The sequence below is a fragment of the Limanda limanda genome, chromosome 16, assembly GCF_963576545.1.
Source record: "Limanda limanda chromosome 16, fLimLim1.1, whole genome shotgun sequence".
NCBI lineage: Eukaryota > Metazoa > Chordata > Actinopteri > Pleuronectiformes > Pleuronectidae > Limanda > Limanda limanda.
The window spans coordinates 7,956,076-7,979,900 of NC_083651.1; the positions used below are offsets into that span (position 1 = coordinate 7,956,076).

The 23,825-nt window shown below is 39.7% G+C and overlaps 1 protein-coding gene across 1 annotated transcript in view; it reads left to right on the plus strand.

Annotated features, from left to right (window-relative positions):
- The window catches only part of xpo4 (exportin 4), a 48,703-nt gene that overhangs the window by 15,526 nt on the left and 9,352 nt on the right, over positions 1–23,825 (plus strand). The window contains exons 7-12 of the mRNA XM_061088338.1: positions 2,740–2,852; positions 14,097–14,254; positions 21,361–21,535; positions 22,105–22,281; positions 22,567–22,709; positions 22,817–22,962. Of these exons, the coding sequence (XP_060944321.1) occupies positions 2,740–2,852; positions 14,097–14,254; positions 21,361–21,535; positions 22,105–22,281; positions 22,567–22,709; positions 22,817–22,962 (912 nt within the window). The remainder of the gene's footprint in view (positions 1–2,739; positions 2,853–14,096; positions 14,255–21,360; positions 21,536–22,104; positions 22,282–22,566; positions 22,710–22,816; positions 22,963–23,825) is intronic.

Genomic DNA, 23,825 nt, shown 5'->3' on the forward strand with positions numbered 1-23,825 from the left:
TTTCAGACTTTTTCTAAATCAGTGGATCAAGAAATAATATTAAAAACTAAATTATCAGTTAAAGTATTTAGATGTGTTTCCTAAATTATTCTCTTGAATAATTTGGAATTTATGTTGCGGAGACGTCCTTTTCTCTCTGTCACAAGCTGTCAGAGCCTTTTTACATCTCTGTCCAGCTGTGTAAAGTAGTTGAAGAAGCTGTGTAGTTATCATTCCTGAGGTCTCTTGTGAGTTTTGTCTCAGTCATATGATCTTTAGGAGCGGTTGTATGGCCTCTGTCACCACGGTGGTCCTTACCCGAGGAGACAACCACCATCTGCAGGTTGTAGGACTTTGTCAGTCTCGTGTTTGTAGAACCAAATACGAACTAGCTCCTCTCTTTTCCCCCTTTCTCTCTCTTGGATCATTATGTTTTAAATTAGACAAGAGATAGAATTAAATGTATAAGCCAGACAGTTTTCATTTCAATTAAGTTTTGTGAAAACTGCTAATACAGTTCATGGATCAGGAAGTTATTCAGATAAAGAAAGAACAAAAGAAAATCTGGTTATTTTAAAATCAGAAATGAGTGGTTAAACCTGAGAAACCAAAACAACTACACATGAACTTACTCAGTCATATTGTCGCTCTTACTCTTATTTTTCCCAGATCTTTTTCTTATTCTTTCCTTTTGAAAAAGTTCAGTTAGAGGTCCTGTGCTCCACCACGACTATTTTTAAAGAAGCCTTAAAGCCAAGCATTGGACAGACACACACACACAGTCACTCAGACCCTCAGACAGGTGCCAACTTTTGTGCCGAAAAGTGTGTTGTGGTGTGTCGTGGTGGGGTGTGTGCACTGGGAGTGACTGTGGCCTGGTGTCAGAGGAATGCGTGACCTCGTAGGCCTGTGCCGCTGCTTGGCTTTGATCGAACATTCCTCTCAAAGTTTCCTCCTGCTGTCATTGAGCTGCAGGGAGCTGATATGGCCGTGTGTGTTTGTGTGTGTGATTGTATGGGTGATGGAAAATGAAAGGAAGACTGTCTTTTATTTTCATTAGTATTTATTTTTACAAGCAAACATGTGCAGGGTGCCATTAAAGCAACACAAGTTCAGATTATTAGTGTTAATTAGTAGGTAGTTCTAGTTTAAATATTGTCCTCAATCCAATATCTTTAATAAATATCCAATGAACAAATAATTTACAACAAGATGATCAATGGAGTATGTTTAACCCTTTTAATCGGTCGAGTATTAAGAATATATTTTTGTATTGAGTATTTCTCACATTTTTAACATGGATTTTGTGATCGATGAAATATTGGAGAGAGTCTAATAATAAATGTTGAAATGGTTCTTTTGTGAGGTAAGAGTAAAGATTTAGTTTGTTTGTTTTTCTAAAAACTTACTAAAGCCAAATCGATCATCCTGCTGTGTTGATCTATTAGGTACATTTATTTGGAAGTCTTCCTCAGGAAATTGTAAATTTTATAAGGAGAGAAAGATTGTCTGTTTTTGGGTGAAAGTAAAAACGTATGATGGTGGTTAAGAGAGTCTGGCATATACAATGGATGTTTGCAGAGAGTGTTGTTGCTTTGTCAGATGTTTTGATTGAAGAAATTGTGTTTCTGAGGGTGAGTGTAAGAAAAGTCTAATTTGGGAGGATTGTTTTTGATGAGCCAAGGAAAACCCATGTTGTGGGTGTGTTTAGGAGTCTAGAATAAAGACATGAAGGGTTTTGGGTGTGTCGGGAGAAAGTGTGTGTTGTGGGTTTGTAAAAAGCTTGTTGTGGGTGAAAGAGCGCTTAAATGAGACTCTGTGTGTGCGTGTTGTGGGGGTGTGAATTTAGAAAGACTGGTTTGGGAGAAAGATTAAATTGGGACATTTTACAAGCAATTAAGAATTAAGTGCAGTTTGTGGGTTGTGAAGTGGGTGTAGATGAAATTGTAAATCAGGAGAAATTGTGTAACATGGGGAAGAAGAGACAGCTTCTTGTTAGAATAAATAAAGAAGACATTGGAAACTGTCAAGAGGGAAAGAGTGTTGATAGTGTGAGGATTGTTTGTCGTGGGAGACAAGAAAAAGAGCCTTGCCTTGGTCTTGGAAAGCCCTCAAGAGGACAGACAAGGTGATTGGCCGATGAGTTGGAGGGAGTGTTTTAGAGCAGTAAGGAGTCTCAAGCACGTCTTGTAGAGGAGCGGACAGAGGGGCAGAATAACGCAGAGTCTCGATTGACTGCAGGGAGTGAGAGAGAGAGAGACTGAGATCTGTGTGTTTTAAGATCTTGAGGAAGCAGAGAAGAGAAGTCTGAGTGCAATAGGAGGAAGCTCTGCTGGGAAGAGAAGTGAGCAAGAGGACACAGGAAGGGAAGAGGAGGGTGGCAGAGAGTCAATTACAGGAAAAAATTGAGTTGGATTAAAGAGTGAAAGGAGAGAAGTGGACAAGAAGGTGAGAAAGAAGGAAGTGGAGGAAAACAGTGGCGAGAGAAGAGCTGACGAGGGAGAAAGAGAAGGAAGAGAGGACAAGACAACAAAGCCAACCACAGAGGTGATGGTGAGAGCTGCCAGGGTTAATGAGAGGGAGGGTTAGTTAACAAGTGACTTACAAGTGTCTGCTGCCACTACCAAGATACCAAACACCCGTTGAGAAGGAGCGTAGTGACAGGAGCTGGTGTTTTGTTTGTGGCACTCCTCCTCCTCCTCTTCCTCCTCCTCCTCCTTTACTCCATGCTGTTGTTAGCCTTAACTGGCGGAGGATCACTGGGGCGCCACTACATCGCGATGTTTGAGGCCACGCAGAACGTCACGCTGAAGCCTGGGGAGACCTGGAGGGAAGCGCTGCTGGACACCCGTGTCATGGACCTCTTCTTCACCGTGAGTATCCCTTCCATTGTTCATGTGTTTCTGTTTCTCTGGGTATTTTGCAGCCCTGGAGGAAGTCTGAATTTAGTCTTTTAGTTTTTAAGTTGTGAGCTCTGCAGTATGAGTTGTGTATTATTTTTTTTTAATCTTGTAGGCCACAGCGGTATTACATTTTTTGTGTTTGTGTCGCTGATGAAATTGATTATAGTTTTTATTTTACACCGCACTTTGAAAATGGAAAGACATTAAATTAACTTGCACAAACCTGCAGATTCTTTGCTCTCTGCTATTTTATAGTTCACTGTTGTCCGTTTATCTTCACATCTGTCTTTATCTTCTTCCGTTTTCCATCCATCAGATCTTTCTGTCAGGGAGGTCACTTTTGAGGTTTTCTGTCTAAATTCAAACAATTTCTGTCTCATGTATTCCCATCAGAGTTCTCTTGTGTCCTCCTTTACCCTCTCCTCATCTTTGGGTTTTCTCCTGACCTCTAGCTGGTGGTTTATTTATGATCAACAGAGAGAGACAGTTTGTCTTTTCATGTCGGGAAAAGAAATCCCACTTGACCTCGTCGATTTGGCACATCTCACGTTTTCACTACTTATGTGGGTTTCTTCAATGCACCATTAAGTAGATTTATGGGTGCTTTGCAGTAGGGTCGTGTTATTGTGTTACTGTTCAGCAGACCGCCGGGTGAAGTCAATGTGTATTTTTGTGCAGTGACTTGTGTGTTTTAAGAGACTGCCCACGCTGGCTAAGCAAATGGTGTGGAGGGGAAGTGTGGAACAAACGGGTCAGCTCTTCTTCCATTCAGCGTCATTCAAACTTCTCTGGCATGCTCATCCCATGATGCTGATCCACCAGTTTGCCTTTCACCATACACTACATCCTTCTTTTAGCCTTTACCTGCCACAAGCATTTACCTATCTTCTCGACACTGGCACTTGCTGCATGCTCACTGTTTTACTAACCAAATCTTAGCCAAATTCTTCCTGATATTCCTTCTGACCAAACCCCGCTCAACTAGAATGGCACTCAGTAGACAACACATAACCTGAATCCAATCAAGCTCTGCCTAATTGCATGCACTCAAATAATTCTGTTCCTCTTTTCCTGGGAAATCACTGAGGTCATGATTTGTACAGATTTTCACATTGGTTTTGCTTTTTGTTGTGTCACAAACATGCACAATTTATGTATATTTAATCCTTCCTTTGTGTGATGGAAATGCATTGAGCAAACGTGTCAGAGGAATTTTCAGTTGGCTTTGATCTTATGGTGCGTTCAAGTGCAACAATAAACAGAAAATACAGTATGAGGTGACCCATCCGTTTGTGTTTTCTGGCACGTTTGAAGTTGTCTCTGAAGTCAGCGCGCCAACACGCCCGCTGCTAAATTCTGCTCCACTGCAGCTTAATCACACATCTTCCTTGCCAAATACTGCTTCCTGAGCACCATTTGTACCTGTAATATTTGTGAGGCCTAACATAGCACAGAGAACATCTTGTGACAGGTCCTCTGAATGACTCAGTTATAGGTTTGCTGTCAGCAGCACCGTTCTCTGATGTTTGAAACTCGACATAAATTTGATGTTATCATTTTTCTATTAAAAACATTCTCATGAACTGTAAAACAATTCTTGAGAGTTTAGATGTGAACACATTGGTTAAACGTGCCCCGGACTTGTCGCTTGAAAGCTGACTGTTTGCAACTCGGCTCCATCTGTAATGCGTCTAAAAGATCGAGACATTTCTCGATGGAAAATTATTTCCTCTCAAGTTTCCATTCATCAAATTCAGAGGCATTTGTCCTTCAGCTTTGTGGACAGAAAATCAGCATCTAAGTCTGTGAGTTTCTCTGTTTCTCTGCTCTTTGACATGGTGGCTTTTATTTGCCTTGTGTGCCTCTTGTTTAGAGGGAAAATAAAACAAATACGGAGTAAAAACACTTGTACTCTCCCCATATCTAAATGCGTTTCTCTTTTCAGTTAATGACATCCTGACCGTTTACATACTTTGCCTTAAGTTGGCTCAGGACCTAATTTACTGTTTGTAGAAAAGACAAACAGAAACAATAATTCTCCTTTGTCTAATCTACAGATGCCTGATTGTAGTTTTCTTGATAATCACCCTTCACTGTCTGTCTAAACCGTTTTGTCATGCAGCTGAAAAAAGTTCTCAGTCTGATTGTCCTGATTGTCAATTCTCAAAGCAAATACAAATGACTGCAATTGGCTCTGAGCAGCGATTGTAATCAGAGATTTAATATAGCAGGCACACAGGCTCCAATCAAGGATTTGATCGGCCTCTTGTCGCAGTCGGGCTTGAATAAAAATGTTTGTCATTTTTCGGCTGGTTCTCTTTGCTGCTGGAATCTGCACAATGTGTTTTGTGTTGGTTTCAGTTTTCAGGCTTTCAGTCTCATCTCGCACTCTGGTATTTCTAGTAGCTCAACTGTTTATTGTAAGGCTCCTGTGACGCTGTCAGCTGTCTGTGTGTCTGTGTGTGTGTGTGTGTGTGGGTGGGTGGGTGTGTGTTTGTTTTACAGCATCCCCCTGGTTGTGTGGTGTGCATTTCTGTGTGTGTTAGTGCATTTCTGTCTCTGTTGGACTGTCAGTTAGAGCTTGTGTATTGTGTGTGTTTGTTAGTGTGTTAAATTGTCTTTCTATAGCTATGAGGACACTTTTGCCAGTCCTTACAGCTTCAATGGGCTGTTTGACAGTCAAAGATGTATACAAAGATGGACGACAAGTCTCCACTTCCTCCCATTATAAAGAAATAAAGACAAAAAAATACCCGTGATACAAACCCATCCCAGGCATATGGGCTCCACCAATGAGTCAGTCTCAGCTGCCAAGTTGACGTTTCACCTTGTTTTAGTTATCAAATAAAACCAAACTCGACACATGAACACTTGAATATACAATAGTGAGATATGAACTTGACAAAAAAGTATTTAGTTATTGGTTTGGCCCATGACCTTCTGCTAACATGGAGGAGGCAGGATTTATGACCTATACTCCAGCAAACCATCAAGTGGCGATTGAGACACTTTGGCTTCTTTTTGGGGAGCCGTCATGTGGTCCGTCTGTTATCAGGACTTGGTTTTAGGGCTTCAGTTAGAGTTACGTTTGTCCATAATGGGCTCGGCAGTCAAGAATGTGTGCGTTTTGTGTTTGTTGTATTAAACATGGTTGTCTGCTGTCTCAGCTGCTGCGTGTCCTCAGCTGTGAGGGGTAAAAGGCTGTCAGGGGCATCTATGTGTGTTGAGGGAGTGCTCAGAGACACGCGCCATCAGGGTCACAGTCCACAGCAGACCAGTGGCGGGATTAGAGCCCGGCCCCAGGATTAGGGGCCCCTGTTAACAACCGCAATAAACCCACCCATCACACACACCCGTCACCCTGTGGAGGGGCTCTGGGGGAGTCTCCGTCCCTCTGTGGGAGGGTGTCTGTCAGTCTCCCATGAACTGGCTCCAGTGCTCTCTCACCCATCAGTGTTGTTTGCAAACAGGAGGATGCTGTCAGTCACGTTTCTATGGTGATAAGAATAAGTCGTTTTTATATAACAATGATATGTGAAAAAAACGTGGTTTTACTCTAATGAAAAATGAAACGTTCTTCAAATGTCAGTGCACTTAAAATATATATATATATAAGTAATTGGGTTATGGGGGGTATATTGTTCAAAAATTGGGACTTTTGGATTCCACTAAATATCAGTCAGTTCTGGATGCAGTCAGTCAAGAAAATGAAAACTGATAAAGCTGACTTCACGTCACAAGACAGTGATTCAAAGCAGACCTTTTTAAAATCCTCCATGAATTGCTTCAAGAGACACATTCTGAAGCTTTGGGGACGTCCCTCACAGTCCTCAGATCTGAACATCGCCGAAAATCTGTGGTTTTGCATGCTGAGTGTGAAGGACAGACTAAAAATATCCTGATGCTTCAAGTGATCTGCGGGATTGGAGAAACATTTCTTAAAGGAAAAAATGAAAGACTGAGAAATGTCCCGAAAATTGGGTTCAACACTTTTCAGACTTTGTCTTTCAAATTTGAAGAACGCAGCAGGCGATTCAGACTCGTTCAGAACAACAGGAAAAATGTTTGGAACATTCATGTGAGTTGACAACTTGGCCGACAGCTTCTGCTAATAATAGTCGGACAATGTGGTAAAAAGAGACGGGTGGGCATGAGAGAAAGTAAAGTTAATTTTCAAATGGTCTGTCAGAACTAAGTCTGTCAGAACTAAGTCTGTTATCCTGGAACCATCCGGATGATAGGAGTTCAAATCTCAGACATGATTGTCGTACAAAAGCTGATTAAGTCAGTCTGCCATTTCCTTGACAATAATAGCAATGAGTTAACAAACTAATGAGATTACACTGGAGCCAGATCATTATTGACGCCTGTCTGTCCCAGCAGGGCCTGAGGTCACAATTTCCCCTCCGACCTACAGGATAAACCCGTTTTTAGGAAATCAGCTCAATAATTATGCAGCATGTAGTAGTTATTTTGTTCCTGAAGCCTCAAGTGATTTTGATTCTGATAAAGATTCACGTCAGCTGGTGACAGCTCCACAGACTGAGGGATAGGGTGTCATTGAGGATTGAGGGAGCAATGAGGGGAGGAACATTAAAAAAAAAGCCGTTTGGAGACTCGAGTGGAGTGGAAGAGAGAGCAGGGAGGAAATGGACTAAGGAATAGAGCTGTGTGTGTATAATTTAATGGGGGAGACAATGAAACAAGATGGAACAGAGAAATACAATTTGCAGAGAGAGTGAAACGTGGAGGCAATTTTCCGGAGAGCGAGAGAGCTTCCAGGATAAATGGTCCATGGGAGATTGAAAAGGAAGAAGACCCTGTTGATTGTTGGCCTCCTTCAAAATAACCCACTCAGTTTTTGTCGATTTCCATGTGCACTCTCCTCACAAAAGCTCACACAAACTGAGGCATCTGTAATTTTGGCGTCAGCTGTCTTGTTTCAGTTTGTTTGTGTTTCTCTGGGTTTTTAATTTCAGTTTGACTCTGAGTGATTAGAGAGCAGCATCAGATTGTGATTGAGTGTGTACCCGCATGCAAACACAAACCATATATAATGTCTGACGCATCTGGTTTATTTCAACGTATCAAATGGACACGTACACGCACACTACAGAAACACACGTGCATACACAGACGACCACGTGGGACATGTGTTATACAAGTTTTTACACACATTGTACTCACTCATCCTTTGATATAAACACGTACACACACACACACAAATACAAAGTCGTTTTCACTGCTATATTTATGGAGACTTTAATTGACATTACATGTGCTTTGATGAGAAGTTATTATTTTAATGATCAGCTTAATGTTTGAATACATTTTTTAAGCAATAAAAAGTGAGAGAAATTGATTTATTCAGGTTATGTATTGTGAATATTTTTGTTTTACATGTAGACTGTATAAAAAGATGCATGGTGCGTCGCCTTTGCCTCCGGTTTCACATTGACGTGAGGTGATAAGCTGGTGTTTCCGTTGCTACGTGAATATTTTAGCTTATCTCATCCTAATGCAGCGCAAGTGACGACAGCAACGCAATAGAACCAACACTGCAGTTCGGCAAAACATGATGTCACTCCATTCAAAGCTAATGAGCATATGTGTGAGTCCAGAGTTAATGTTGTATTTTGTTATATTTCATTTCGTCAGATCATTAATCCATCGTGATTTTATACCCATGAATGGCTTCTCAATTTAATTTCAAACATACCATATTGTAATTTACTGTATATTGATGATGCTATAAAGTTGCACACAGCAGGATATAAGCTAAAGCGTATTCGTGTTTTCCGAGTAAACTGAATCAGTGTAGAGAACAGAGACTGATGAGGCTGCAGCAGGCGCCTGTGGGCAGACAGTAACACAATCTGGGAGGCAGAGAGCGAGAGAGGAGCGAGGGAACGAAGAAAAGAGCGAGCAGAAGACAATAAGTTGGAAGCACAGTGTTGATTTTGAAAAAAACGGAAAGATGAGCTCCTGAGCCCCCCGAGGTAACAGACACCAGGCTTTGTCTCCTTCTATAAATATCATCCCTCATTCTCCCTAGCTCACTCTTTCTCCCACTCCCCTCCTCTTTCTTTCCATCTCTTCCTCTGGCTCACTCTCATCTACCTCCTCCTTCCTCCTTTCCTACACTCTGTCACTCTCTACCTTGCATTCATCCCTCATGTTCTCTCCTCCTCTTTGATGTGTGTCTCCTTCATTACCTTTTGCCTTTGCTTTTCTCTTGAGCTATTCTTGCTCTCTGTAATAGGCTTTGGTGTCGAATCCCAATACTTCTGACAAAATGTGTGCAATTAATCTGGGAATGGAATAATTTGATTGAATCTGAATCCAGAATCAATGATTCATTCTGTTGTATATTTATACACACATCACACTTGATTGTTGGGGTCAGACTTCAACTGGTGAGAAGCCAAGCTGATGTTTTTCCTCTAAGGTCCCCTGATAATCTTTGGAAATTAATTTCCCAATCGATGACGTGATGCTTTCAGGGCAAAGCAGCTTTAAATTCTGAGGCTCCCTCCAACATACTTCATTGTTGTGATGATGCGTTCATGTTGGTATGCATTCCCCTTTTTATGCCATATTTACTGGAGGTTGTTCCTCCCTCAGTCTTATCCGTCCACAAAACATATTCCCCTGTAGTGTGGAAGTGTGGAGATTAAACTTGAGGCGAACAGGTTTCCCATGGTGTCGTGCCTAGGGACGGGAATCAGCAGGGACCTCTCGATACGATACTATCACGATACTTAGGTGGCTATACGATATGTATTGCGATTTCTGTGGGTATTGCGATTCTGTAAGTATTGCGATTCGATATTACGATTTCCTGGGATTTCTTTTAGTTATTTTTTTTTTTTTAAATACTGGACCATGGAAAAATGTTGAATAATTTCTTCAAATACAACACAGTCAAATTCACTTAGAGCTTTACCAGTTTTATTTCAAATATTAACATTAACTTAATGACTGCCGGGCAGCCAATAGAGAAAATAAATAAAAATGTGCCCTATTATTGTATAGCCCCTGTCAACTGCACACAAACTGACAGATTAAGCAATGTAAGCCACTTAGGCTACTATTAAACAATAAATAAAAGATAAATTAAATAGAATGAATAAAAGTTTCCTTAAAATATAAACTTTGAAATAAACAAAAAGTAGGCTATTGTTGTTTGCATGTAGCCGATGCAAAGCTAGTGCTTGGGTATGTTTAGATTCTTGTGCAAAAACAAGAGCTGGTCAACATGCTCTGGGGTGATGTTGCTCCCCCAATATATCCCCCCCGGTATAAACCAATAAATATGTTTTAAAAAATCGATTTGGGAGGCAGCATATCAATTTAAAATAGTCATTCACAAGAATCGCGATTTGTAACTGAATCGATTTTTCCCCCCATCCCTAGTCGTGCCATTGATGCCTGTTGAATGATTTACAGATGGTAGATTTTTTTATGTAAGTAACTCTGACATCCAGTTTTGTTTCGTAGCAAGAAAAAAATGTTTGACATTGGGCGGTGGTATATATCGTTATCAGCATCGGTGCCCAAAAATCCACATTGGTCTGACTTTTTTACATAAGCTGCTAGCACAGCAAACTTAATAAGAACCGAATTAGCATCAGTGACAATGGTGTAAAGATTCTTCACTGATCCTAAATCCACAGATTGATCAGTGTGTAAAATCTACTGCCATCTGATCTGCGTTCCCAAAATGTCTCATTGTTCTACCTTGTTTTCTCTCCTTGCATCAGCCCCACTCCCCACATACTCGCACACATACACACTCACACATACATGTGTATCTCTAACTATAGTCAGACTCAAGGCGACTGACATTACTGGCATTGCACGGATCATTTGCTGGTGCAGCTGCTTTTTCAGACCCCGCGCTGTTCAATCCTTTGGCCTTGCGCTGTCTTCCCCACCCCTCCCTCTCTCCTTTTCTCTCGCTTGCTCACTCGCCTCCCCCCCTCTCCCGCCCCCTTCTACCTCCCCCGTCCTCTCGCTGAGCTCTTCCAGAGGATGACTTCACGCTCAGGAAGAGGGCAGCAGCAGCAGCAGCAAGGACTATGGTGGCTACGTTACGTTAGCATCTGAGATTTCTTCCCAGCAGCGTGGCTTACGACCAGCACAGGCACCCCAGCTGGAGAGCAGAGAGGGAAGAGAGGAGGAAGAGGAGGGGATAAGGGCTGCGAGAAAGAATTTGGAGAGGGAGGAAGTGAGAAGATTTGAGAGGAGGAGGAGGAGGAGAAGGGAGAGGGAGGTTGAAAGTTGGATTGCTTCAGCGATGGGGCTGTGTGCTGGCATAGTACGAGGACAAGAAGCGCTTACTCTGGATCTAAGAGGATGACAGTAAAAGAGACGGGAGGAGACGAAGAAAGAGCGAAAGACTCCTGACTGGCCGAGGGGAGAGCCGCAGCTCAGAGGAGGAAGGCAGATGAGCTCCAGACGTCCACATAGTAACCATCAGTGGAAACACATGTTGCTGCAGGGCTGTGATGACTCGCACTGCTATTACTGCTACTACCTTCGTCTGTGTGTGTGTGTCTCGCTCTCTCTGTGCACAATCGGAGACAATGATGCTTGTTCTCTTGCTGGAGTGTGACAGCTCAGCACGGACAAATCTCACAATCCCACAACCCAACACTGGCTCTTAACTGAGATGAGACCGAGTCGAACAGATCTCCTCCAGCCAAGTCTTCGATTGAGGTGGTCTGTGGGCTCAGACGAGCTGTTTGTTTGAGACCAGGGTCACAGTGTCTGAAGATAGACGTGTTGAAAATCATCTCGCCATTTTGCTGCGCCTCAGCTTGTTGTGGGGTCGTGGGTTACACACCAGTGAGTATTAATCCTGCCGGGCATCAGCTGATGTTTTTTAAATGCAGTGACAAGAGGATGAGGCAGGTTCACCTTTTCATTCTTGGCCTACTTTTCTGTTTTTAAAGTTTAAAAAAAATTGTATGAATGAAAATATAAATATTTTTCGTTTTAATTCTCCTACCATAATGTATTTAGTGGATATGACCTGAGTCCTTGTTTCTCCTCAAATTAAGGTTCTTTGAACGATTTTTAAAAGTCTTAAATTTGATTTGCAAAGCTCTTGAATATGTTTTCCTTCTTGCCATAGTAATCCTTGCTATGACTGTTTTTGCATGTGGTTGCGGCCGGGAGATGTAAACTGCAACTGACCGGGTGCGACAGAGAATGTGTGTACAGTCAACACAGCCTGCAAACACCGTCGCTGTTATTTCCAATAATTATTATAAGAAGAATTAGAATTACCGACAAAACTGTTGATATAAAGTGAGTATATTCATAATAAATAATAGCCCATCATTAAATTGCATCATGCATGGTGTATACAATAAATGAGGACTCCTAAGTATATTCTTATGAACATTTACGTGTTAAAAAGAGCACAGGTTGGTCACTTATAAGGAAAATATTATTTGTGCTAACTACTGATTACTACAGATGTGCAAAGACTTGGGGCTCTGTCCACGTGTGCGTGTAGATTTTTTTATTTTTTCAAATACTGTTTTTTCTACGAGCTTTCCCCCACATGCAAACAGTGTCAATGAAGAAACATTATTTCATTTTCAGAAATATCAATTTTCATTGTTGAGTGTCTGTGGGGAATTAAAAGGACCAAGAAATGTCCAAAAGTTAATAATCTGAATTGTTAGGCCTTAATTACTGTGATGCTCATTTTAGTGCTTCTTCTGTCGCACTTTAAAATAAGTTTTATTTTTTCAACATAAATGTTTTGCCTGCATGCCAAGTTCATAATCTATATCAGTGTTTCAACGATATGGATATTAGTAGGCTGTGATAAAACTTAAAAGAGACCAACATCAAACAGATTACTGATCATCTGATACTGTATCTGCCTTTAGTCTGAGAGATAAAATGGTGTTTCCGTTGTTGTTCTCTCCTCGGCTACTTCGAATTACTTCTTCATATCCGTCGTGCTTGCAAGGTCTTAAATTTCACTAATTTTAATTTTTAATGTCACTAGTTGAAACTTGCGAGAACTCTGAGCGTTGTCATGTAGACAGAGAAAAGTTAAGTTTTCGGCTTGTAAGCGGAACTGCTAAGGGTGTCATGGTTTATGGTTAGATATATTTTGCAGACTGTTACTTTGGCATTGCCCTGACCAGCCTTCACCTGCAGTGTTTTCATGAGGTCAGAGAGAACGATGGAAACTTTAATGTGATCAATTTCAAATAATTCAATACAATTTCAATTTTTCCAAAAGTTTAAACATAAACACTAAATTATATTCTCAAACACTGTATTCAAATTAAAAATGAGCAATGCACAGTGCACACATCTTTAAAAGCTAAAATATCTAAATTGAATCCTACACACAATATTGTACCCCAACTAACATTTGCAACAAGAAGCAGCCTTTAATATATATACATTTATTACAAACAGTCACAGGGGAGTAGAGGAGACGGTTTTAAACAACCTTATTGTCGAGCGCTCCCAAGTGTCGCTAGCTGAATATATTGTTGCTCTGCTGGTAATCCTGACCTCCCTGCGGAACCATAATAGAGGTCTTGTCAGACCACATACGCCAAAGCTGTCACCATTTTTAAAAAGCACCTCGCTTGATGTTTGTGCTTATTCTCCTTTAATCTATAAACAAATCCTCTGTTTAACCTCAGCCCTGTAATTTCTTTTCAGTTGATGTAAGCATTTTCACAGCTGAACGTTGTTATATACGTATTTCAGGAGTTCTATGGTCCTACTGTTGTATTTTATTCAAGTCTCAGGGTGAGGATGTTAGTGAGATGCTTTGCAGTCGTGCAGGTGGTTTGAGAGACTCACTCCAACCACATTACTCTATGGAGCATTCCCTCCTTATTAAAACAGAAATGTGGAGAATTGAAGAAAGCCCTGACTCCTTTTTTCTTTTTCCATCCTTGTTGTCTCTCTTCGTGATGCAGGTGGGCACGAAGACAAAACTGAAACCATCTGTGCTTTTTCAGTCGGCTGTTTAAAGTGACAGAGTGCAGGGGTTTCCACATATTTTTAGACTGTCTGTTTTTTTTCACCAGTGCGCTCATTTCCACCAATGTTCCGATATTCAAAGTACCTCCTGCTTTCTTGTGGACTTCACTTGATTAGATTCCTCTTTAGTAATTTGTAAAAACTAGACAAAATGAAAACTATTTCCTCCGCTCTCATCCTCAGGTGCACAGGAAGACTCGGGAGGACTCGGACATGGCACAGGACTCGCTGCAGTGCCTGGCCCAGCTGGCCTCCATGCACGGGCCCATCTTCCCAGACGAGAGCGCCCAGGTCTCCTACCTGGCTCACCTGGTGGAGGGCCTGCTGAGCATGATCAACGGGTAAGTGTCACTGTGCTGGAAGAGTCCAACATTTATCTCTACATTTTGTTGACTTGTGCACTTACATTATTATAATTATCATCAAAAGATTTTATAAAAGCCATTATAAAGTGTCACCTCTAGAGCTGAAGGGGCTATTATACGGCTCCTACAATGAATGAAATTAGTCTTTTCTTTCTAAATTATTCTAAAAAAGACTCTAAATGTAAAAATCATGTAAATCCAAAGCATTAAATTAAGATTAATGTATGCTAAAGTCATTTTCCTTTATTGATTTGCCTCATATCTAAAACAATGGCACATAAGGAGAAGCAGAGGAGTTAAAAAATCATCTCAAATCTTTTAGAAGCCTCAGACGAGGATTGTGTAACGTACACGGCAACAATATAGTCCGTATTTAATGCTTCTTTTAAAACCTCAGCTGTCCGTTTTAACTGCATGTGTTGCAGGAGCAGTAACTATAGTTGATGTGACCTTACCCTTGGAGACAGTCTGAGATGTTAAATCTCCCTCCAGTATCTCAAGGATGTCATGTTAGTGAAATTCCAAGACTAAACAAGTGATGGAGGCCAACGTCAGCAGGATTCTGACTCATGCTTTGCCATCTCTGCTTTATTTACAGGAAGTGATTGAATGTTGAGTCTGTGTTCTTTATGGCCTGTGATTTGAGCATCTGTAGACACGATGGGAAAGTGGCATTTGGGGAAATATTTTGTCTTCCAGTTCTGTAACTAATGGAGTTAACCAGAAACTTATTTCCCAAATCATGTGAAATTGGATCAAATAATGCATCTCACAGAAACTGACATTTTAACCACAGAAAAAAACACTGGCAACCATTGAAAACACTGGCAAATGTAAAAGTATTTTAGTGTTTTTAAGGGTACAAGTTCCTCAATTGTTTAGTATTCCTTATCTGATCTGGTACGGAGCTGATGATAAAACTAATGTGGATGTTTTTCAGATACAACTCACAGCTCTTCAGAATTTAATGAAATCTTCATTCTTGTATCTTTAAAATCTTGGATGTGTCAGCTTTCACATATTCTTTTGTAACTTGCTATATTTTGGTATCTATCTCTTTTGACAATACAATATTCTAAATAATGAGCATAACTTCTTTAAAGCTCTATTGGATTTTTTATCACAATTTTTTTGCATCAATTTGAGCGAGATTTGCTGTAAAAACCATTTGATTTGAATGATTATTTATTATATTGTGATATTAATAGTGGTATTGAATTAGATTTACAAAATATTGATATTTGACATGTAGTCAGTTAAGTAGTATAATAAACATAATGTATTTTTTAAGAGCAAATTTAAGTTAGACCAAAGTAAAAAATATATAAATAGATTCAACATTCAACTCAAAAGATTCAACTCAAAATACCACACAAATTATTGTTAATAAGTCAGAAACTATATAATAATGAAAATCACATTTCACAGAACGCAGTTGAACATTGAAAGTGGCATGTAAAATCTGAGCAATTGTTTTAATAAACAAAACAGATTTGTCTGATTTTAATACATTTCAATAACTGTCTCTTTAAATTCTATATATTCCACAGATTTCATTGTGAAGTTGAAAAAAAAAAGTACTTATTCAAATATAACATGAATACAGGTTGAAATGTGGACTTGTGTCAGAGCTCTCTTCAACTTGTACGCTGTGTCAAAGTCAAAGATATGAGGCTCTGATCTAAATGTCGATCTTTTAAAAGGGGACGTGTGCAAATTCAGGCTTGTTGACAAAAAAAAAAAAAAAATGAGCTCATGCCGTTGTTTCGGCATTACAGCATCATCATTACTCATAAAGCAGCAAATGCATGGAACGCCAATAGGTTTCCACTGGAATAAATTGTGTGTACTCCAGTGTTCAGCTCAATTTATTTTGTGGAAATCCCTTTACTAAGCAGAACAGAACCTGGGTTCTATGCAGAGCAAGGTTTTTCATCCCTAATGTTCAGCTCAAAGCCAATTTTCCTTCATCCTTTTGCAGAATTTTCACGATAGCTGTTCACCATCACTTTGTGCTGTGTGTGTGTGTGTGTGTGTAATCAGAGCAATCAGAGGTAACCCCATGTCCAGCAGAAATTATCTGATGCTGAATCTGTTTCAAGGACCAAAGTTACCAAAGTGCATGACATTAGATAGATGGATAACATTCTAACAGAGCTCCCTGTTACTCCAAATGGGATCCATTGTATTTATATAATACAGTGGGATATTTATAACTGACATACTTTTACTGGCATTACGCTTGAAGAGGCCATGGGGTTTTTATCGTCCTCTGATTCCTGTGTCGCCTTGTTGTCAGAAGAGATGGAGCTTGTGATCGTGTGCATGACGGGGTTTCGCGGGCAGCTGTTTGGAGGCTATCGATTGTGTGGTGCAGGGAATTCAGAGAGTGTTTTGGTCTTCAGGTGGATGCATTAAAAGAGATTACTGCTCTGTTTTTAGCAGCAGGGTGAGGCGGCAGTTACCCAGAGGTGAAGACAGAGGCTGTATATTAGACTGAAAGAGACAACTGTTTGTGTCACACACCTGCTTAAAATATGTGACTGGAAAAATAACGCCTAAGTGCAGTAGAATAAATTATTTCCCCCCAATTGTTCACCCTAGTACACAGATTATTTAACTAATTATTTGTCATTTTATGGAAAAAAATGTTGGTCCATAAAATGTCAGTACATTGTTATGAATACCAATAACACCTTTCTAAATCTCAGCTTATTATGATATAAAAAGAAATCGTCGATGCTCACATTGAAGCAGCTGAGAGTTTAAGTTTTTTGATTGAAAAAAATGTATATAAGGATAAATCATTAAATGAAACCATTGCAGATTGATTGATCATCTTTTAAATGTTTCGGATCATTCAAGCTCTTAATGTTTTTTGTTTTTTTTATGCAGTTTTTATTATAACTTCACACATATGCTGCATGTGATCAGATAATCCTCCTATCACTGTGATCTCATGTTTCACTTGCTTTATTTTGACCTTGATAAGACTTTGCTACCACAGCTCTTTACAAACATGGTATTTTGAATCTTATTTGCAGTCAATTAAAAATTCTCCGAGTACATCAGGTTCATGCTTTACTCTCATTTAGCAATCACCCCGTCTGGATAAACCTTAGACTTCAACCTTGCATCTGCTTTTTAATTATTCCCCTTTTATTAAGTCAAGCCTGATTCCTAATTAGACTTTTGTTTTTTACAGAGTAAACACTATAAAAACGAAAGCAGGTTATCCACTGAAAAAAATGATAAATATAAACTTCTCATCCACAACTAAAGATGCTAATATTTAAATGTAATGTAGCCATTGAGAAGTGAACACATTACTCCTAATAAATATAACTAAGTGTAACATATACCTAAATCTGACTTTTTCCTAACTAAAGATTCTGGCAGCCTGATCATGTCATCATTCTTTTCCAGCTCACTGAGGATAAAGCCCTTCAGCCGAACAATGGAAGTAAATGAGAAACTGGTTTCATTCAAACTAAAAGTAATCCTCCGTCAGAAACTCAGAAAACAAATAAAGAATGATTTCACTTTCTGTTAAAGTTTTTTAAAAAGGATTCAGGGCTGAAGAGTTAATTCAAAGTGCAGCTGCGCGTCCTTTAACAAGAGCAGAACACATTAGTCTTATTTTATCATCCTCCCACTGACTTCCAGTTGCTCTTCATATACATTTTAAATTTTTATTGCTCAGCCATAAAAACCTGTCATGGATTTTCCACCTGTATAAATGATTTGCCACGGTGGCCCCTAAACCATTAAATGACCCTGTGTTTAAACTTCTCTGCAACCTCTCTGTCCTCCTTAAAGCATCTTTTTAAACTGACGCTCAGTGTGGGCACTCTTCTGAATTTATAGATTTTTATTAATAAGAGCTGGGTGTCGACACTAATGCTGACTTTTTGTACCAATGTCAAAACGATTTCAATTTTTATATCAAGATATATCCTTGGTCGTTTTGTTTTCCCCCTAGTAATAACCTCGACAATAAATTACTTTGATTACTTTGAAAATTATGAACTTTCTTTCATTTAAAGCGGCATATCTGATTTTTTTAATGTGCTGCTCATAATGATGAACCTTACAGGTAATAATCCCATGAAACTGCAGCACCTCTCAGCTCTCCAGTTCTTGAAGTGAATTTCAGCTCATTGCTAAGCTTTCTGCTCGCACCTTTTAAAGTTTTTGTTCACTCTATCTGCGCTCAAACCATTTTCAGCTGCTGCAGATGTTTCTTACCTAAAAACCTAGTGCACAACACCTGCTCAGCACCAGACAGCGTACAGACACTGTATGCGATTCCGTGGTGAAAAAGGGTGGGGCAGCTAAAAAGCCAGATGTTTCATTGAGAGTCCCAAATCGAAGCCAAAAAGAATGAACATAAATATGACTCCAAATGATTGATTATGCTGTAAATAAGCAACTGTTTGTCTACTATTTCATCATACCAACTTAAACACGACAGTTCAGTAAATCCACTTTAAGACATGAACTCCCGAAGATGTCCACAAGATTGGGTAATTTTCCAGAGTTTGTCTTTGACATATGAAGAATACAGCAGGAGATTGTGTCAGGAAAATGTTGGGGACATTCAGACGAGGGGTAAAGCATGAACAAGATAGGACATGACGTGTTAACTAATTCTTGTCGTCTTTACAAATAGATATCTTCTTCATTTATATGTATGGCTGCTCTTTTTCATCCTCAGATATTTCTATTCTTCAAGTTTGACATCCGTTGTATGTTACAAAAAGGTCATCAAAATCACTGGACATTTTCAGGACATTTTCCTGCTATATATTCTCAAATGCGCTAACTCCGGAATTTTCCACTCCATGATTTATATCAGAAGCTGATGGAGCAAATAATCAATTAACAGGAGCAAATACTATACTGTACTTTATTACTGTTAAAAGTCCCATAGAAGAAAAGAGCTGTCAGTTTAGATATCAGTCAGAAATAGTGTTCATGGGATGTATGTGTTTGAATATGAGAGACAGATGATTATCTAGTGCCAATAACTACAGTAGAAGTAGTTAATGTTCTTAAGTGGGTGTGTGTGTGTAGTCGGCGTGTTTCTGATCTGAATTAAGGGGCGACACTCGTGTATAAATAACTAAGACACATTTCAGCGTGCAAACCAACTTGCAAACCACGTGATTCAGCGTGTAGGGGTCTCTCTTTCTCTCACTCTTTTCTCTCATGCCTCTCACTCCCTCTCTCTTCCCTCCGCTCCTGCTCTGCCTGTAATCACCTATTCTTGGAACTTTTTTCCAATTGCCTCATCGGAAAACCATGCGGAGAGGGATGGCCGATCTACAGTGATTGAACAGTTCTGCTCACAATTTAACTTCATCTGATAGGGGTTAGCGTGGCCTCCCTCACTGCGTTCCTCTCTCTCGGACTGTGGAGAGGTGTGTCAGTTCGAATACAAAGTCAGGATTATGATTTGTACTTTTTTAGTGCAGCAGAGGCTACTTAAGAAAAGGACAAATGGGAGAGAAGATGTTGGTTTCTGTTGAAGTTAAAGACGATTTATTAGATAAGCAAAAATACAGAAAATCTTTGGAGGCAGACACTGTGACTAGTTGGCAGTAAATGCATCAGCTGAGTGAACAGATTTTATATATGGGTATTTCATCAGCCTGATGTCCTATGTCAAGTTGCAGACTATATATATCAGATTTTGGGGTCTTTTTCAAATAAAAATAAAAAAATGTGGGCATCCTAAATATTTGTTTTTATGTGCTTAATATTATCATCACATATTTTTTAACCTTAAATATCAGTATCACTAAATTTAAACTACAAACGCTAGAAATGTGTTATAATGAAAATTATAAATCTGAAGTGAGACAATTTATAGAGAAACCCAACAGTTCCTACAATGAGCAGGCACTTTGGCAACTTAACTCTCCCAAATGGTCTAAAGGGCATCAACCAAGTGCATTTGGTCAAATCCACATTGGTTACAGCAGAACAAGCATAGTTCAAAGGGTTTGAACCAAGTGTCTTGACTTAATACGGGGGTCTTCTGGGTGTAGGTGCATGTTTCTACCTTGGTAATGCTCATTTAAAATAACAGTGAAATTCCTGACCAGGTTTCTGTTGGTCACTTATTGCTGCTTCAGCAATGCACCTGACAAAGTTTCGTTTTGGGACTAATACGCCGATGTTATGTCAATATTCTTGTTTTTGGACACATCTGACCCTCTATGGTCTGACCCAGACAATATCCTGCTCTGTTCTCCATATGTGTGAGGCAAACTCCAGCTATAGGGACCTGATCCTTGTTAACTGGAATTTGATACCTGACAAAGTGCTCTGTTTTAACTGTGACCCTGTAATTATTTTTTAAACATGGCTACCTCACTTCTTCCTGTGGCTCTTCACTGTCTGTTCACATTGATTTTCCGGCTCTGTGGTTAGATTTGTCCAGATTATGTTGAATTCAGATTACAAATCACTTTCATGTGGTTTTAAAATGTAGAAACAGTAGAAAATGAATTTTTGCCGTGTTCTAATCTGTCACTTCATTTTTCATGGAACGATTTGATAAGTCACTTTAAGATCAGAAGGATAATAACAGTCATTCATTCTCCCGTGTCTTAGTGTGTGTGTTGCACTATGAGGCATAAATACCATAAATATAACCTCAGATGCAGCTGTGGAAAACCGTTCAGGGGTCAAGTTGCCCACGAGTTTTGGTTAAGGATCAATTTTCATGACCGTTTCCAAGCCGCAGTCACCAGTGCGTAAACTGGAAAGTGACCCTGGTTTAGCCTCTGCCTCACCCGGGAGAGTGGAAAAAATCCTTCCTCAGGCCAGAGCACGGGTTTGGACAAAAACTGGAAAAGAGGGAGTTTGAATATTCTCAACCTTTTTTCTCGAGAGTGAAACCGATTTTTACAGCTGAATTTAAATGCCAGGGGCAGAAGGATTTAAACCTCACGTCATCAATGTGTTTTTATTTTGTTCTCCCAACCTGATTCTCCCTAAAAGCATCACTAGCAGTTTATCATGATCGTTTTAGATCGTATCTTAAGATCTTGTTTTATTATCTGCATTCCCAGGATTGAGATCGAGGACTCGGAGGCAGTGGGCATCTCCAATATCATCTCCAATCTGATCACCATGTTCCCTAGAAGTATTTTAACAGCACTGCCCAGCGATCTCTTCACCTCCTTCATCAACTGCCTCACTCTGCTCACCTGCTCGTTTGGACGCAGCGCCGCCCTGGAGGAGGTGGTGAGTAATAACCCCCGAATCATCCTCAATGTGGAACCAGATCTGAGATATTACTTTTGATAGAAAATAACTATATGTAGACACAAAGTGCTGCACAATAAGAAAACAAATGGTTAAAATACACAACAACAAAAAACAATACGGACAGAAGTACATAAATAATAATAGTAAGAGATACAACAGCCTGTAAATTCAGGAATATGCCTTTTGAAAAATAATACTCTTAGCTGAGAAAGATATATAAAATAAATTTTAGTTGATCTAAAGAAAAGTAATCAGCAACTGTTTTGATGATTAGATGGCAAGACAAGATATTTGAAAGCGGCACTTTGGGTTTTGGTAGATTATAATGGGAGTATTTTTTATCATTTATTTTCATATTTATTTATATGTAGTATAGCTAAATATATATATCGTCTAACAAAATATCAGCAGGTTTTCTAATCAGAAAAATATTGGTTAAATTCTAGGCCTCTGAACATGACATCACCCAAACCTGTGAAAAGTCTACGAAAGAAACGTTGACATTGTTTTGCTGACGTCCGTGTGCTCGCTCTTTCTTCCCTCAGCTGGATAAGGACGACATGGTTTACATGGAGGCCTACGACAAGCTGCTGGAGTCCTGGCTCACGCTCGTCCAGGACGAGGAGCATTTTCCTCGCGGTTGTTTCGTGCAGCCGGCGATCCAGGTCTTCAACTCGTATATCCAGTGTCACCTGGCTGCTCCCGACGGCACACGCAACCTGGTGCGACTCTCTAGATACAAGTTTTTGCTTTTACGATTATGTTTCCTACATTTCTTTATTGCACTCACTGTATTTGTAGTTTAAGGAGGGAAGAGAGGTCTGTATGATCCGGAATCTGCTCGAGTTTTTTAGCAGATTTGTGTTCTTTATTTTTTCAGTTAGTTTAGTTGTCAAAATTCACATCAGTATCAACATAGCTGTGTTTATTTTATATCCTCATAACTGGTTGACTAACTTTTTCTCTTCTCTTTGAAATTCATAACCCCCCCCCCCCACCACCCTCAGTCAGTGAATGGCCTAGCGTCTCATGATGAGGAGGAAATCAATGAGCTGCAGGAAGATGACAGGGAGCTGTTCTCAGACCAGCTGTCCAGCATCGGCATGCTGGGACGTGTAGCTGCTGACCACTGTATCCCCCTGCTCACAAAGTAAATGTTTAACACCTTATCAAGTGCTTCATATACAACTCTTTATTAAATTCTTGATCTTAGTCTCTGGAGTTGTCATTAACTTTTTTTTTGTTTACGCCTTGCAGCCTGTTGGAGGACCGGGTGAACCGGCTTCACGGTCAACTCCAGAGGACACAGCAGCACCTCATGGCGACCTCTGACCCTGGATCAATGGACCGCAAATACCTGGACGACCTCTATGAGGACATCCACTGGATCATACTGGTCTCAGGTCAGCGTCAGGACAAAACATTGTTTTTGTTTGTCTTTTGGGTTTATCTGATCTCGCAGCAAATTTCCTGTAAAGTTGTGAGGATATTTGTTTTGACGAGGAAGACATAATTTTTTCCTCATTAATGTTTCTTTTCATATTTCGGTCCAATCTGCTCACTCAGAATTGTTCTGACAATTAGTGGTTTATTTCATCAGGCCTGATGCATAGATTAGATTCGACATTTATGATATAAAAGGCATCTTGTGTTTAGGCTGTTAAGTACAGAATATTTTAAATGTATAATTTAAATATTAAACATATTTTTAGTTTGTACACATAACACATTTACAGAATACGCAACTTTCTGTCAGTAATAGCCATCTACAATTTTAATAAAGTGAATAATTGTACCCTCGTCCTCTTTTTTCCCTTCAACACATGTATTTAAGCTTAACATGGAACCATCATACGGACGTAGTTAATGAAATGCCTTGTGAAATTTTAATACACTAGACTACGGCTGTTTATATAGTTTATAAATGACTTTTCCAGTGCAGCTTATTCCACCTAACTGAGTTAGTTGTGAACAAGACAGAAGAACTGAACTCCACCCGGTTGAGTGACTCAAATATTGTCTGAATCAGCATTGTTTAAACAGCACTGTTGATTTCTCTCCACTGATTTACCACTTGAACTGGGAGGAACATCTTGCCATCAGAAGACACCTTTACAGCTGAAATCATTTTTTTTGTGTGTGTGTGCATAATTTTTAGGGTTTATAGTTGAGAAAAACACTTAAACTCAAGGAACATTAAGTTGCTCAGTTGCCAACAGAAGTGAACATGCAGTAAAACACTGTCTATCTGTCTGTGCACTCTGCA